The following is a 15489-nucleotide window of genomic DNA, read 5'->3' on the forward strand; positions in this document are numbered from 1 at the left end:
GATGCCACCAAGCTGTGTGGTGCGGTCAACACACCAGAGCGACAGGATGCCATCCAGAGAGACCTTGAACGTCTTGAGCAGTGGGCCCATGTGATCCTCGTGAGGTTCAACAAATCCAAATGCAACGCCTTACACCTGGGTCGAGGCAACCCCCACTACCGATAGCAGCTGGTGGATGAAAGGATTGAGAGCAGCCCTGACAAAAATAGAACACCTGTGGGTGCTGGTGGAGGGGAAGCTGGACGTGAGCCAGCAATGTGCCCTCACAGACCACAAAGCCAAGCGTATCCCGACCTGCATCAAAAGCAGCATGACCAGCAGGCTGAGGGAGGTGATCCTGCCCCTCTACTCTGTGCTGCTGACGCCTCAAGTGGAGTACTGCATCCAGCTGTGGAGTCCTCAGTACTGGAGAGACATAGACCTGGTGGAGCACATCCAGAGAAGGGACGCAGAAAAAATGATCCCTAGAAGATTTTAAGATACTGAGTAAAATCATCCAAATTCATCTGAAGACCACGTTTGACATTAAATCCATTTTCTTCTGGGAACAATAAAAGGATAAACAACACCACATTCCCGTGGATTTGAGTAAGAAGGTAACAACTATTACCCCACCCGGTAGGAAGAAAGGAAAACGAGCTATCTTTGGCCCTTGCACCTTCCAGCCCATAGGCAGCTTGAGAGCCCTCTAGACTGAGTGACTCAAAAGAGGACATACATCGAGTGGAATCCTGAGCAACAAAAAGCGTTGAACTTCATTTACAGGATGTGAAGTTGCTTGTGGGCTTGCCTGAGCAGCACCAGCTCTGGGAAATGGATGTTCTAGCAGAGCAGGGGAGAATGTCTTCACCTGCAACTTCACTCAGAAACCCCCGGTGAAAAGAGAACAGCATGGACACACAGAGAACAAGAACAGGATGCCCAGAGCGGTGGTCGAGTCGACTTTTCTGGGCATATTCAGAACTCTCGTGGACTCTTGCCTCTGCAACCTACTGCAGGCAATCTGCTTTAGCAAGAGGCTCGGACTGAACCATCTGCAGAGACCACTTGCAACCCCTCCATCTCTGCTTCTGGAAATGATATCATAGCATTGTTTTGTCTCTTGCAGAGCAGTCCAGGCACAGCATCAAGGCTCTCTCCAATTTCTCTCCAATCAAATCCTCTATGCTGGGGAAGGGGAGCTGTGGGGCTGAGGCATCACCTGGGCAGCTGACCTGAAGAGACTCAAGGGATATTCCAGACCACTAAGTATTACACTCAGCAGTAAAAGCTGGGGAAAGGGATGGAGAACGAGAGAGTCTTCTCCTGAAAACATCTGTCCTCCCAAATCCTATGACTATGGACTCTCTGCACTCCAAGGCACGGCTGAATATAACCCGCTGATGAGAAAAAGAACATACGTTCCTTCCATGCAGCCTCTGGTTTTCTCCCCGTTTCACGTTCCTTGGATTATCTTCATCATGTCACAACGCGCGAACCCTTCCTTTCCATGAAGTTCTCCCCTGACATGCCTTGCCAATTGTTAGGAAAAACTGTCAGAAGCGCTTCCCAGAATGACCACAGGAAAATAACACAGGGGCAATAATTAGGATGCAGTTAAATTTAATAAGGAAAAAGAAACGTCATATATTGAGGAAGCACAAGGAACAGATAACAGTCAACAACACATATAGCCGGTGGATGCACTGCCATCTGTCCATGTGCCCTTGCCACTGAGGGAGAAGGGCCAGCAGTCCCTTTCTGGGACTGACAGTCCAGCGAGCAGATGCTGAGCAGCAATGTCACAGGAAGAAAAACATCGATGGAAAAGGGGAAAGGCAGACATGGATCACATTTTCAGTGCGATCAAGCTGGCTCCAATGCTCTTTCTCGAGTCACACAGGGACTTTGTGGACCCTGGGGATCTTTCTCGTGGGCCACCAGCAGCAGCTTTAGCAGGGGAAGCACCTCCTGCTGCCGTAGCGGCTGCCGAAGCCGGAGAAGCCAAAGCCTCCAGAGTTGATGGGCACACCCTCAGAGCTGAGGATGCTGCCAACGGCAGCGGAGGTGGAGGATCCGACGGCGGTGTTCTGCGGGAAGGAGCTGAGGATGGGTCCGGGCAGGGTCACCACCACGGGAGAGGGCTGGATGGCGACGTGGGAGTCCTGGCACTGCCTGACACAGGGCTCATTGCAGCTGTTGGCCAGCGGGGTGGGGCCGCAGGGCTGGCACGGCAGGCGCGGCAGGCACTGGTCGTAGCAGGACATGTTTTGTGACTGCAGGGGAAACTGCTGAGGCAAAAGGCATGCAGAGGAAGAGGAGGGAGAGAAGCACAGTGTTGGTTGGGGAAACTGAGCCTGTTTGCACCCATCTTCTTCTTGTTCCCTGCCTCCCCCTCTGCCTTGCCGAGAGCAGCCAGGCACAGGCAGCCCCCAGCCTAGCCTGTTGCTCCGGAAACACCTCTGCCAAGACACCTCACTCGCTGCCCCCTTCCGTCTCCCAGTTCTTGCTGCCACGCTGAGACTCAGAGTAGGATAAAGCCTCCTGCATCTGCGGGTAGATCATGGAGGAAGAAGGACTGATGCTGGGGTTTCAGACTTACCTCGTTCCCAGGGAGATGTGGGCCAGGGAAGTGGATGAGAGAGTGAGGAGATGCACCCACTTTTATACTGCTTGTGTGCTGCCTCAGGCCAGCACTCAGTCACTCTTAGCAAGCAGCAATTTTACAAAAGACTCACCTCAAATGCAAATGAGCCTTCCTAGTGGCACAGCTGATGGTTTACATTCCCCTGACTCTGCCATTTCATTTCCTCATTTCTGTCGGGTCTATTTTGCCATGGTTACTTCTTTCATGTGCTGGTGGGAGAGATCCAAGGAATGCTTGGAAACTCGCTTAGTTAGATGAGAACCAAATCCTGACAGCTCTACAATCTGCAGCCAAGCACCTAAGGCTTCTCTTCCTTACCAATGTGCCACGTGCTTCTCCCTGCTCCCTTCTTCTCACGCAAATCGGACAGCTACTGGCCGTTGTGCTGCAGGCTCCAGATGTCCAGCCACCACGGTAGCTGATGGAGCGACAGTCCAGCAGGCATTAGCAAATAGGGAGATTCCTTTTACGATTTGACGGTCGTTCCCGTCTACAAATGACAGGGGAGCTCTAAGGAGAGCAGCACTGCTCGACAGCATCCACACTGAGAAGGATGGGCTTGTGTTGAACGCCAATGTGAAAGGCAGCCTTGGCTTCAGTGTCCATGAAACTGTAGCGTTCAGTGTTCTAAAGGCAGGGAAGAAGACACCTATCTCTGGACTTCTGCAGATGAGACCTCGAAATTTCCAGGAATTTACGTGGTAGAATATTGTGAGACATGACCCTGGAGTGAAGAGCAAACCAAGGAAATTCGTGAGTACTCAAGGATGGTCTCCTGGAAGCTCAGGAGTGAGGTATCCCAACAAGGAGGCTGTCAGGTAAAGTTGTCAGGAGGCCTGAAACGGAGAAAAGAAAGCTGTTAGCTAAACTCAAAAACAAAAATATGAAGCCCCTAGAGGATGGAAGCTCGGGTGAGTAACCTGAGAGGAATAAAGCCATAGTGTCCATGCAGGCACGGTTGAAAGAAGGAAAGCTCAAAGGCTGATAGAATTCAGTCTCGCAAAGGACATCAAGGGCAACGCTGAGGCCTTCAGCGAGGTTCTCAGCGGGAAAAGGAAAATTAGGAAGTGTGTGAGTGTTCTCCTCAAGTAAACGGGAGACTTGGTTAATGAGGACACTGAAAATGCTGAGGTACTGTCTGTCTTCTTTGTTAATTTCTTGCCCTCCATGAGTGGTCATCAGGAATCCCACGGCTCAGAGGGCAGTCGGAAAAAATGGAGCTAGCAAGATACACTTTTCGGTCAAGAAAACCTGGAACAGACTGCATTATGATTTTTAGCACACTGTTCTTATCCATCCCACGATGAGCTGAGCCTATGAAGACTGAGGGAGCTGTTCAGTCTTAGTAAACAAAGGTTGGTGACTGGGAAAAGTGACCCAAAGACTGGGGGAAAATGCATGTCACTCCCATTTAAGAAGACCAGGAAGGAGGAACAATGGGACAACTGCTCTGTATGGCTCAGTCCTACCGTGCTGATGGAACAGCACCTCCTGAAAACCATTTCCCAGCTCATGAAGGGTGAATGTATTCATTGCAGCAGCCAGCGTGGATTCATTATGGAGATGTCAAGGTCTGATCACAGGATCACAGGATCACTGAACTGTGTGGGCTGGAATAGACCTCCAGAGATCATCTAGTCCAAACCCCCCCGACAAAGCAGGCCCCCTAGACCAGGTTGCACAGGTAGGCGTCCAGGCGGGTCTTGAACAGTTCCAGAGAAGGAGACTCCATCGCCTCTCTGGACCGCCTGCTCCAGTTCTCCATCACTGCACTGGGAAGAAGTTCCCATGCACATTTGTGCGGGGCTTCCTGTGCACCAGTTTGTGGACATTTCCCCTTGTGCTATCGCCACACACTGTTGAGAAGAGTATGGCCTCATCCCTTGGCCTCGTCCCGTGGACTTTTGCTGATCAAGCTGTTAAGGGCCTACAAGGAAAGAGAAAGCTTTGTGCACTCGAAGAGAACATTCTTGCTGGAGCTCAGAAAGGCTTTTCACACTCTCCCCAATAAGAAGGCCATAGTGAAACTGTTGAAGACTGTTCTAAACGAGACCTGCTCCGCCTGGTGATCAAAACGCTCCGTTGGAGAGGCATGTGACCTTCCCTCAAATAAGCAAGGCCCGGTGGGACCTCGACTTCTTACATAGCTGAAGGTGTTTGTGGAATGGATGTGAGCAAGGAGGCCGTAGTTACAAAAGATCTCCCCGATGCCATGAAGCAGGCGAGCCATCCTCGCTGTATGAACAAAGCACTTCCCTGCCCTGCAGACACGGATGGAGCTGGGACGCTGTCCAAGGGTGCAAAGCGAACGTCTTCAGAAGCCAAGCTCCCTCAACAGTTTCTACAGACACGTGTCAATTCTGAATCAATGTTTGGATTGGCCACGAGCCAACCTTTCGGTGCAATGCCTCCCCAGCAGGCGTGTAGTCAGAAGGCTAGAGCACAACACAATCAAGTATGCTCCTCACATACGGAAACTCCGTCCCTGAGAGGAAAGGCCACAATGCGCTGCTGTCTAGAAACTCTGCAGAGCAGTCTGCTCAAGAGGACAGATGTGATTTCATGGGGCTTTTTGCATAATAAGCGGATTGCACTGGAGGGCAATGTTCTCGTTATGTGCAATCGATAATGGCACAAGTTGGCTGATGACAAAGACACTGTCACGAGAGTGGAATCATCAGTCAAGGAAACACTCGAGTGTGTTCCTAGAACAATAAGCTGTGTGCAACGGCCTTTGCAGGGAACGGGCAGAGCTGGAGAAGGGCAGGAACAGTCCTCATACAAAGAAGGCTCCGGATGCATTGAAGGAGGGTACACTGGAAGGAGAATATGCCTTCCTTGCTCATAAAGTGGTTACAGATAAGGTCGTGACATTTCCCCAGGCACACCTGCTGTGCCTGTAGCGCAGAAAGCCTCCAGCAATTGGGATGCGTCGTTTACCTGTAGTGATGTGTTTCTGCAGGGGAAACTCACTGCGCGCGTCATGCTGGAACTTGAAAGGTTTCTCCACGGTCAATACATGAAGGTCAGAAACAAGGAAATGAAATGGCACTGGTGACGGAAAACAAAAGCCCAACCTGTGCCATTAGCAAGGACAATTTGCATTTGGGGTGAGTCTCTTGGAAAATTACTGCCTGCGTAGAGTGACTGCAGGCCTGGGGCAAACCAGCATGGGTATAAAAGCGCGCCCAACTTTTCACTCAGTCATCCACTCCTCTTACCTCCATCTCCCTGGTAACAAGGTGAGTCCAAAGTCCTTTCTCAACCTCTTTTTCTTCTGGGATTTGTCTGCCTTCATATGATGTTGTATTCTGGGAAAGCAGCTATCCCCATTTGATGGAAAGGGAGTAGCACGTGTGTCATGGAGAGATGCTCACTATGACAGAGGTGTCTCCTCAGCTGCGGGCTAGGCATTGACGTGCCTGTGCCTGGCTACTCTTGATTGTTTCTTTTCAGTTGTGAGGAAGCAGTATAAGACCATGGCTTTCCTCACACAGCCTCCATATCCCAAGACAGCACTGTGCCCTGGCTCTCTCAGGCTTCTATGCCAGGCCGCTCTTCACTCACATCTGTTTCCTCTCAACCCCATCTTCCAACAGGTGCCCCTCCACACACAAGACATGTCCTGTTACGACCAGTGCCTGCCGCGCCTGCCGTGCCAGCCCTGCGGCCCCACCCCGCTGGCCAACAGCTGCAATGAGCCCTGTGTCAGGCAGTGCCAGGACTCCCACGTCGCCATCCAGCCCTCTCCCGTGGTGGTGACCCTGCCCGGACCCATCCTCAGCTCCTTCCCGCAGAACACCGCCGTCGGATCCTCCACCTCCGCTGCCGTTGGCAGCATCCTCAGCTCTGAGGGTGTGCCCATCAACTCTGGAGGCTTTGGCTTCTCCGGCTTCGGCAGCCGCTACGGCAGCAGGAGGTGCTTCCCCTGCTAAAGCTGCTGCTGGTGGCCCACGAGAATTATCTCCTAGGACCCAGAAGTCTGGGGATAACATGGACCACTATCTATTGCAGAAGAACAGGGCCAGCATTCATTCTCCTAGAGCACTGTCCATATTTGCCTTTCCCCTCCTCAACTCTCTCCTCTTCCTCCAGACGCAATGCTTGTCTCCTCTACCACTCTCGTCTGTCAACCCCTGTAATCCAGCCAGGGGAAGACACGACAGTTCTGCTCCCTGGGCGGAAACAGGCAGATGGTCAGATGCTGGGATGTGCACAGTGGCCACTCACTGCGGTCTCCGTCCCCGGTTTCTTTTCTGCATCTAGGCCCCCCCCCCTTGGAGCAACTTTGTTCCCCTCTTTTGGCTCAATAAAATTGTGCTGCGTCTACGTCTGTGTCTCTGCATCACGCTCTCTACTCTGCACACGCACACCACGTGCCAGCAGGATGTCAGCTGCTCTGCAGACTTCAACAAGCATTTACGGCACCTGTGGACCCTTCACCTTTTCCCCAGCAGGAGTAACCTGGAACAGTGTGCAGGTGGCTCCCTCAGGAGAGTACTGTCAATCCCAAGTGAAACAGGTATCCACCATTCCCACAGTGTCCCTGGCCTTCATGTCCAGCTTCACTCCCTCTCTGACCTGACGTGCCCTCTCGGATGCAGTGCACGTCCTGCATGAGATGGCCATGCCACTGCTGCCTCTGAGTGAGGAGCCAGAGTTGCAGGATTGAGTCCAGAGAGCGGTGTTCAGTGTCTCAGCATCTGCATGGAGATAGGTGATGAGTGCTATCCCGCAGCAGTTAATGCTGTGGTCGATACTCTTTAATATCTTCGTCAAAGACATTGACAGTACGGTTGAGTGCCCCCTCAGCAAGTATTCTGATGCCACCAAGCTGTGTGGTGCGGTCAACACACCAGAGCGACAGGATGCCATCCAGAGAGACCTTGAACGTCTTGAGCAGTGGGCCCATGTGATCCTCGTGAGGTTCAACAAATCCAAATGCAACGCCTTACACCTGGGTCGAGGCAACCCCCACTACCGATAGCAGCTGGTGGATGAAAGGATTGAGAGCAGCCCTGACAAAAATAGAACACCTGTGGGTGCTGGTGGAGGGGAAGCTGGACGTGAGCCAGCAATGTGCCCTCACAGACCACAAAGCCAAGCGTATCCCGACCTGCATCAAAAGCAGCATGACCAGCAGGCTGAGGGAGGTGATCCTGCCCCCTCTACTCTGTGCTGCTGACGCCTCAAGTGGAGTACTGCATCCAGCTGTGGAGTCCTCAGTACTGGAGAGACATAGACCTGGTGGAGCACATCCAGAGAAGGGACGCAGAAAAAATGATCCCTAGAAGATTTTAAGATACTGAGTAAAATCATCCAAATTCATCTGAAGACCACGTTTGACATTAAATCCATTTTCTTCTGGGAACAATAAAAGGATAAACAACACCACATTCCCGTGGATTTGAGTAGGAAGGTAACAACTATTACCCCACCCGGTAGGAAGAAAGGAAAACGAGCTATCTTTGGCCCTGCACCTTCCAGCCCATAGGCAGCTTGAGAGCCCTCTAGACTGAGTGACTCAAAGGAGGACATACATCGAGTGGAATCCTGAGCAACAAAAAGCGTTGAACTTCATTTACAGGATGTGAAGTTGCTTGTGGGCTTGCCTGAGCAGCACCAGCTCTGGGAAATGGATGTTCTAGCAGAGCAGGGGAGAATGTCTTCACCTGCAACTTCACTCAGAAACCCCCGGTGAAAAGAGAACAGCATGGACACACAGAGAACAAGAACAGGATGCCCAGAGCGGTGGTCGAGTCGACTTTTCTGGGCATATTCAGAACTCTCATGGACTCTTGCCTCTGCAACCTACTGCAGGCAATCTGCTTTAGCAAGAGGCTCGGACTGAACCATCTGCAGAGACCACTTGCAACCCCTCCATCTCTGCTTCTGGAAATGATATCATAGCATTGTTTTGTCTCTTGCAGAGCAGTCCAGGCACAGCATCAAGGCTCTCTCCAATTTCTCTCCAATCAAATCCTCTATGCTGGGGAAGGGGAGCTGTGGGGCTGAGGCATCACCTGGGCAGCTGACCTGAAGAGACTCAAGGGATATTCCAGACCACTAAGTATTACACTCAGCAGTAAAAGCTGGGGAAAGGGATGGAGAACGAGAGAGTCTTCTCCTGAAAACATCTGTCCTCCCAAATCCTATGACTATGGACTCTCTGCACTCCAAGGCACGGCTGAATATAACCCGCTGATGAGAAAAAGAACATACGTTCCTTCCATGCAGCCTCTGGTTTTCTCCCCGTTTCACGTTCCTTGGATTATCTTCATCATGTCACAACGCGCGAACCCTTCCTTTCCATGAAGTTCTCCCCTGACATGCCTTGCCAATTGTTAGGAAAAACTGTCAGAAGCGCTTCCCAGAATGACCACAGGAAAATAACACAGGGGCAATAATTAGGATGCAGTTAAATTTAATAAGGAAAAAGAAACGTCATATATTGAGGAAGCACAAGGAACAGATAACAGTCAACAACACATATAGCCGGTGGATGCACTGCCATCTGTCCATGTGCCCTTGCCACTGAGGGAGAAGGGCCAGCAGTCCCTTTCTGGGACTGACAGTCCAGCGAGCAGATGCTGAGCAGCAATGTCACAGGAAGAAAAACATCGATGGAAAAGGGGAAAGGCAGACATGGATCACATTTTCAGTGCGATCAAGCTGGCTCCAATGCTCTTTCTCGAGTCACACAGGGACTTTGTGGACCCTGGGGATCTTTCTCGTGGGCCACCAGCAGCAGCTTTAGCAGGGGAAGCACCTCCTGCTGCCGTAGCGGCTGCCGAAGCCGGAGAAGCCAAAGCCTCCAGAGTTGATGGGCACACCCTCAGAGCTGAGGATGCTGCCAACGGCAGCGGAGGTGGAGGATCCGACGGCGGTGTTCTGCGGGAAGGAGCTGAGGATGGGTCCGGGCAGGGTCACCACCACGGGAGAGGGCTGGATGGCGACGTGGGAGTCCTGGCACTGCCTGACACAGGGCTCATTGCAGCTGTTGGCCAGCGGGGTGGGGCCGCAGGGCTGGCACGGCAGGCGCGGCAGGCACTGGTCGTAGCAGGACATGTTTTGTGACTGCAGGGGAAACTGCTGAGGCAAAAGGCATGCAGAGGAAGAGGAGGGAGAGAAGCACAGTGTTGGTTGGGGAAACTGAGCCTGTTTGCACCCATCTTCTTCTTGTTCCCTGCCTCCCCCTCTGCCTTGCCGAGAGCAGCCAGGCACAGGCAGCCCCCAGCCTAGCCTGTTGCTCCGGAAACACCTCTGCCAAGACACCTCACTCGCTGCCCCCTTCCGTCTCCCAGTTCTTGCTGCCACGCTGAGACTCAGAGTAGGATAAAGCCTCCTGCATCTGCGGGTAGATCATGGAGGAAGAAGGACTGATGCTGGGGTTTCAGACTTACCTCGTTCCCAGGGAGATGTGGGCCAGGGAAGTGGATGAGAGAGTGAGGAGATGCACCCACTTTTATACTGCTTGTGTGCTGCCTCAGGCCAGCACTCAGTCACTCTTAGCAAGCAGCAATTTTACAAAAGACTCACCTCAAATGCAAATGAGCCTTCCTAGTGGCACAGCTGATGGTTTACATTCCCCTGACTCTGCCATTTCATTTCCTCATTTCTGTCGGGTCTATTTTGCCATGGTTACTTCTTTCATGTGCTGGTGGGAGAGATCCAAGGAATGCTTGGAAACTCGCTTAGTTAGATGAGAACCAAATCCTGACAGCTCTACAATCTGCAGCCAAGCACCTAAGGCTTCTCTTCCTTACCAATGTGCCACGTGCTTCTCCCTGCTCCCTTCTTCTCACGCAAATCGGACAGCTACTGGCCGTTGTGCTGCAGGCTCCAGATGTCCAGCCACCACGGTAGCTGATGGAGCGACAGTCCAGCAGGCATTAGCAAATAGGGAGATTCCTTTTACGATTTGACGGTCGTTCCCGTCTACAAATGACAGGGGAGCTCTAAGGAGAGCAGCACTGCTCGACAGCATCCACACTGAGAAGGATGGGCTTGTGTTGAACGCCAATGTGAAAGGCAGCCTTGGCTTCAGTGTCCATGAAACTGTAGCGTTCAGTGTTCTAAAGGCAGGGAAGAAGACACCTATCTCTGGACTTCTGCAGATGAGACCTCGAAATTTCCAGGAATTTACGTGGTAGAATATTGTGAGACATGACCCTGGAGTGAAGAGCAAACCAAGGAAATTCGTGAGTACTCAAGGATGGTCTCCTGGAAGCTCAGGAGTGAGGTATCCCAACAAGGAGGCTGTCAGGTAAAGTTGTCAGGAGGCCTGAAACGGAGAAAAGAAAGCTGTTAGCTAAACTCAAAAACAAAAATATGAAGCCCCTAGAGGATGGAAGCTCGGGTGAGTAACCTGAGAGGAATAAAGCCATAGTGTCCATGCAGGCACGGTTGAAAGAAGGAAAGCTCAAAGGCTGATAGAATTCAGTCTCGCAAAGGACATCAAGGGCAACGCTGAGGCCTTCAGCGAGGTTCTCAGCGGGAAAAGGAAAATTAGGAAGTGTGTGAGTGTTCTCCTCAAGTAAACGGGAGACTTGGTTAATGAGGACACTGAAAATGCTGAGGTACTGTCTGTCTTCTTTGTTAATTTCTTGCCCTCCATGAGTGGTCATCAGGAATCCCACGGCTCAGAGGGCAGTCGGAAAAAATGGAGCTAGCAAGATACACTTTTCGGTCAAGAAAACCTGGAACAGACTGCATTATGATTTTTAGCACACTGTTCTTATCCATCCCACGATGAGCTGAGCCTATGAAGACTGAGGGAGCTGTTCAGTCTTAGTAAACAAAGGTTGGTGACTGGGAAAAGTGACCCAAAGACTGGGGGAAAATGCATGTCACTCCCATTTAAGAAGACCAGGAAGGAGGAACAATGGGACAACTGCTCTGTATGGCTCAGTCCTACCGTGCTGATGGAACAGCACCTCCTGAAAACCATTTCCCAGCTCATGAAGGGTGAATGTATTCATTGCAGCAGCCAGCGTGGATTCATTATGGAGATGTCAAGGTCTGATCACAGGATCACAGGATCACTGAACTGTGTGGGCTGGAATAGACCTCCAGAGATCATCTAGTCCAAACCCCCCCGACAAAGCAGGCCCCCTAGACCAGGTTGCACAGGTAGGCGTCCAGGCGGGTCTTGAACAGTTCCAGAGAAGGAGACTCCATCGCCTCTCTGGACCGCCTGCTCCAGTTCTCCATCACTGCACTGGGAAGAAGTTCCCATGCACATTTGTGCGGGGCTTCCTGTGCACCAGTTTGTGGACATTTCCCCTTGTGCTATCGCCACACACTGTTGAGAAGAGTATGGCCTCATCCCTTGGCCTCGTCCCGTGGACTTTTGCTGATCAAGCTGTTAAGGGCCTACAAGGAAAGAGAAAGCTTTGTGCACTCGAAGAGAACATTCTTGCTGGAGCTCAGAAAGGCTTTTCACACTCTCCCCAATAAGAAGGCCATAGTGAAACTGTTGAAGACTGTTCTAAACGAGACCTGCTCCGCCTGGTGATCAAAACGCTCCGTTGGAGAGGCATGTGACCTTCCCTCAAATAAGCAAGGCCCGGTGGGACCTCGACTTCTTACATAGCTGAAGGTGTTTGTGGAATGGATGTGAGCAAGGAGGCCGTAGTTACAAAAGATCTCCCCGATGCCATGAAGCAGGCGAGCCATCCTCGCTGTATGAACAAAGCACTTCCCTGCCCTGCAGACACGGATGGAGCTGGGACGCTGTCCAAGGGTGCAAAGCGAACGTCTTCAGAAGCCAAGCTCCCTCAACAGTTTCTACAGACACGTGTCAATTCTGAATCAATGTTTGGATTGGCCACGAGCCAACCTTTCGGTGCAATGCCTCCCCAGCAGGCGTGTAGTCAGAAGGCTAGAGCACAACACAATCAAGTATGCTCCTCACATACGGAAACTCCGTCCCTGAGAGGAAAGGCCACAATGCGCTGCTGTCTAGAAACTCTGCAGAGCAGTCTGCTCAAGAGGACAGATGTGATTTCATGGGGCTTTTTGCATAATAAGCGGATTGCACTGGAGGGCAATGTTCTCGTTATGTGCAATCGATAATGGCACAAGTTGGCTGATGACAAAGACACTGTCACGAGAGTGGAATCATCAGTCAAGGAAACACTCGAGTGTGTTCCTAGAACAATAAGCTGTGTGCAACGGCCTTTGCAGGGAATGGGCAGAGCTGGAGAAGGGCAGGAACAGTCCTCATACAAAGAAGGCTCCGGATGCATTGAAGGAGGGTACACTGGAAGGAGAATATGCCTTCCTTGCTCATAAAGTGGTTACAGATAAGGTCGTGACATTTCCCCAGGCACACCTGCTGTGCCTGTAGCGCAGAAAGCCTCCAGCAATTGGGATGCGTCGTTTACCTGTAGTGATGTGTTTCTGCAGGGGAAACTCACTGCGCGCGTCATGCTGGAACTTGAAAGGTTTCTCCACGGTCAATACATGAAGGTCAGAAACAAGGAAATGAAATGGCACTGGTGACGGAAAACAAAAGCCCAACCTGTGCCATTAGCAAGGACAATTTGCATTTGGGGTGAGTCTCTTGGAAAATTACTGCCTGCGTAGAGTGACTGCAGGCCTGGGGCAAACCAGCATGGGTATAAAAGCGCGCCCAACTTTTCACTCAGTCATCCACTCCTCTTACCTCCATCTCCCTGGTAACAAGGTGAGTCCAAAGTCCTTTCTCAACCTCTTTTTCTTCTGGGATTTGTCTGCCTTCATATGATGTTGTATTCTGGGAAAGCAGCTATCCCCATTTGATGGAAAGGGAGTAGCACGTGTGTCATGGAGAGATGCTCACTATGACAGAGGTGTCTCCTCAGCTGCGGGCTAGGCATTGACGTGCCTGTGCCTGGCTACTCTTGATTGTTTCTTTTCAGTTGTGAGGAAGCAGTATAAGACCATGGCTTTCCTCACACAGCCTCCATATCCCAAGACAGCACTGTGCCCTGGCTCTCTCAGGCTTCTATGCCAGGCCGCTCTTCACTCACATCTGTTTCCTCTCAACCCCATCTTCCAACAGGTGCCCCTCCACACACAAGACATGTCCTGTTACGACCAGTGCCTGCCGCGCCTGCCGTGCCAGCCCTGCGGCCCCACCCCGCTGGCCAACAGCTGCAATGAGCCCTGTGTCAGGCAGTGCCAGGACTCCCACGTCGCCATCCAGCCCTCTCCCGTGGTGGTGACCCTGCCCGGACCCATCCTCAGCTCCTTCCCGCAGAACACCGCCGTCGGATCCTCCACCTCCGCTGCCGTTGGCAGCATCCTCAGCTCTGAGGGTGTGCCCATCAACTCTGGAGGCTTTGGCTTCTCCGGCTTCGGCAGCCGCTACGGCAGCAGGAGGTGCTTCCCCTGCTAAAGCTGCTGCTGGTGGCCCACGAGAATTATCTCCTAGGACCCAGAAGTCTGGGGATAACATGGACCACTATCTATTGCAGAAGAACAGGGCCAGCATTCATTCTCCTAGAGCACTGTCCATATTTGCCTTTCCCCTCCTCAACTCTCTCCTCTTCCTCCAGACGCAATGCTTGTCTCCTCTACCACTCTCGTCTGTCAACCCCTGTAATCCAGCCAGGGGAAGACACGACAGTTCTGCTCCCTGGGCGGAAACAGGCAGATGGTCAGATGCTGGGATGTGCACAGTGGCCACTCACTGCGGTCTCCGTCCCCGGTTTCTTTTCTGCATCTAGGCCCCCCCCCCTTGGAGCAACTTTGTTCCCCTCTTTTGGCTCAATAAAATTGTGCTGCGTCTACGTCTGTGTCTCTGCATCACGCTCTCTACTCTGCACACGCACACCACGTGCCAGCAGGATGTCAGCTGCTCTGCAGACTTCAACAAGCATTTATGGCACCTGTGGACCCTTCACCTTTTCCCCAGCAGGAGTAACCTGGAACAGTGTGCAGGTGGCTCCCTCAGGAGAGTACTGTCAATCCCAAGTGAAACAGGTATCCACCATTCCCACAGTGTCCCTGGCCTTCATGTCCAGCTTCACTCCCTCTCTGACCTGACGTGCCCTCTCGGATGCAGTGCACGTCCTGCATGAGATGGCCATGCCACTGCTGCCTCTGAGTGAGGAGCCAGAGTTGCAGGATTGAGTCCAGAGAGCGGTGTTCAGTGTCTCAGCATCTGCATGGAGATAGGTGATGAGTGCTATCCCGCAGCAGTTAATGCTGTGGTCGATACTCTTTAATATCTTCGTCAAAGACATTGACAGTACGGTTGAGTGCCCCCTCAGCAAGTATTCTGATGCCACCAAGCTGTGTGGTGCGGTCAACACACCAGAGCGACAGGATGCCATCCAGAGAGACCTTGAACGTCTTGAGCAGTGGGCCCATGTGATCCTCGTGAGGTTCAACAAATCCAAATGCAACGCCTTACACCTGGGTCGAGGCAACCCCCACTACCGATAGCAGCTGGTGGATGAAAGGATTGAGAGCAGCCCTGACAAAAATAGAACACCTGTGGGTGCTGGTGGAGGGGAAGCTGGACGTGAGCCAGCAATGTGCCCTCACAGACCACAAAGCCAAGCGTATCCCGACCTGCATCAAAAGCAGCATGACCAGCAGGCTGAGGGAGGTGATCCTGCCCCTCTACTCTGTGCTGCTGACGCCTCAAGTGGAGTACTGCATCCAGCTGTGGAGTCCTCAGTACTGGAGAGACATAGACCTGGTGGAGCACATCCAGAGAAGGGACGCAGAAAAAATGATCCCTAGAAGATTTTAAGATACTGAGTAAAATCATCCAAATTCATCTGAAGACCACGTTTGACATTAAATCCATTTTCTTCTGGGAACAATAAAAGGATAAACAACACCACATTCCCGTGGATTTGAGTAAG

At 52.0% G+C, this 15489-nt stretch overlaps 4 protein-coding genes across 4 annotated transcripts; 2 read left to right on the plus strand and 2 right to left on the minus strand.

Moving 5' to 3' along the window:
• Nucleotides 1-1585: 1585 nt before the first annotated feature.
• On the minus strand, nt 1586-2246 carry LOC136055749 (feather keratin 1-like). The gene has a single exon (XM_065747620.1). It carries the CDS (start codon nt 2244-2246, stop codon nt 1932-1934), a length of 315 nt encoding a protein of 104 aa, XP_065603692.1. The 3' UTR covers nt 1586-1931.
• A 296-nt stretch (nt 2247-2542) lies between these two features.
• Nucleotides 2543-6821, plus strand: LOC136055812 (feather keratin 1-like). The gene is made up of 3 exons (XM_065747688.1): nt 2543-2623; nt 5716-5868; nt 6226-6821. Exons 1-3 carry the CDS (start codon nt 2543-2545, stop codon nt 6559-6561), a joined length of 570 nt encoding a protein of 189 aa, XP_065603760.1. The 3' UTR covers nt 6562-6821.
• Nucleotides 6822-9033: 2212 nt separating this feature from the next.
• On the minus strand, nt 9034-9694 carry LOC136055751 (feather keratin 1-like). The gene has a single exon (XM_065747621.1). The coding sequence runs from the start codon at nt 9692-9694 to the stop codon at nt 9380-9382; it is 315 nt and encodes a 104-aa protein (XP_065603693.1). The 3' UTR covers nt 9034-9379.
• A 296-nt stretch (nt 9695-9990) lies between these two features.
• Nucleotides 9991-14269, plus strand: LOC136055813 (feather keratin 1-like). Its single transcript, XM_065747689.1, has 3 exons — nt 9991-10071; nt 13164-13316; nt 13674-14269. The coding sequence occupies exons 1-3, from the start codon at nt 9991-9993 to the stop codon at nt 14007-14009; spliced, it is 570 nt and encodes a 189-aa protein (XP_065603761.1). The 3' UTR covers nt 14010-14269.
• Nucleotides 14270-15489: the final 1220 nt, after the last annotated feature.

This window comes from Cyrtonyx montezumae, unplaced genomic scaffold, assembly GCF_038088225.1.
Source record: "Cyrtonyx montezumae isolate F1298 unplaced genomic scaffold, pur_monq_1.0 scaffold_48, whole genome shotgun sequence".
NCBI lineage: Eukaryota > Metazoa > Chordata > Aves > Galliformes > Odontophoridae > Cyrtonyx > Cyrtonyx montezumae.

Coding starts and splice junctions, on each gene's coding strand:
- LOC136055749 (XM_065747620.1), bottom strand. CDS start 2,246: ATGTCCTGCTACGACCAGTGCCTGCCGCGCCTGCCGTGCCAGCCCTGC.
- LOC136055812 (XM_065747688.1), top strand. CDS start 2,543: ATGGAGGAAGAAGGACTGATGCTGGGGTTTCAGACTTACCTCGTTCCC. Junction 2,624..5,715: donor CCAGGGAAGTGGATGAGAGA/GTGAGGAGATGC, acceptor CTGTGCCATTAG/CAAGGACAATTTGCATTTGG. Junction 5,869..6,225: donor TCCATCTCCCTGGTAACAAG/GTGAGTCCAAAG, acceptor ATCTTCCAACAG/GTGCCCCTCCACACACAAGA.
- LOC136055751 (XM_065747621.1), bottom strand. CDS start 9,694: ATGTCCTGCTACGACCAGTGCCTGCCGCGCCTGCCGTGCCAGCCCTGC.
- LOC136055813 (XM_065747689.1), top strand. CDS start 9,991: ATGGAGGAAGAAGGACTGATGCTGGGGTTTCAGACTTACCTCGTTCCC. Junction 10,072..13,163: donor CCAGGGAAGTGGATGAGAGA/GTGAGGAGATGC, acceptor CTGTGCCATTAG/CAAGGACAATTTGCATTTGG. Junction 13,317..13,673: donor TCCATCTCCCTGGTAACAAG/GTGAGTCCAAAG, acceptor ATCTTCCAACAG/GTGCCCCTCCACACACAAGA.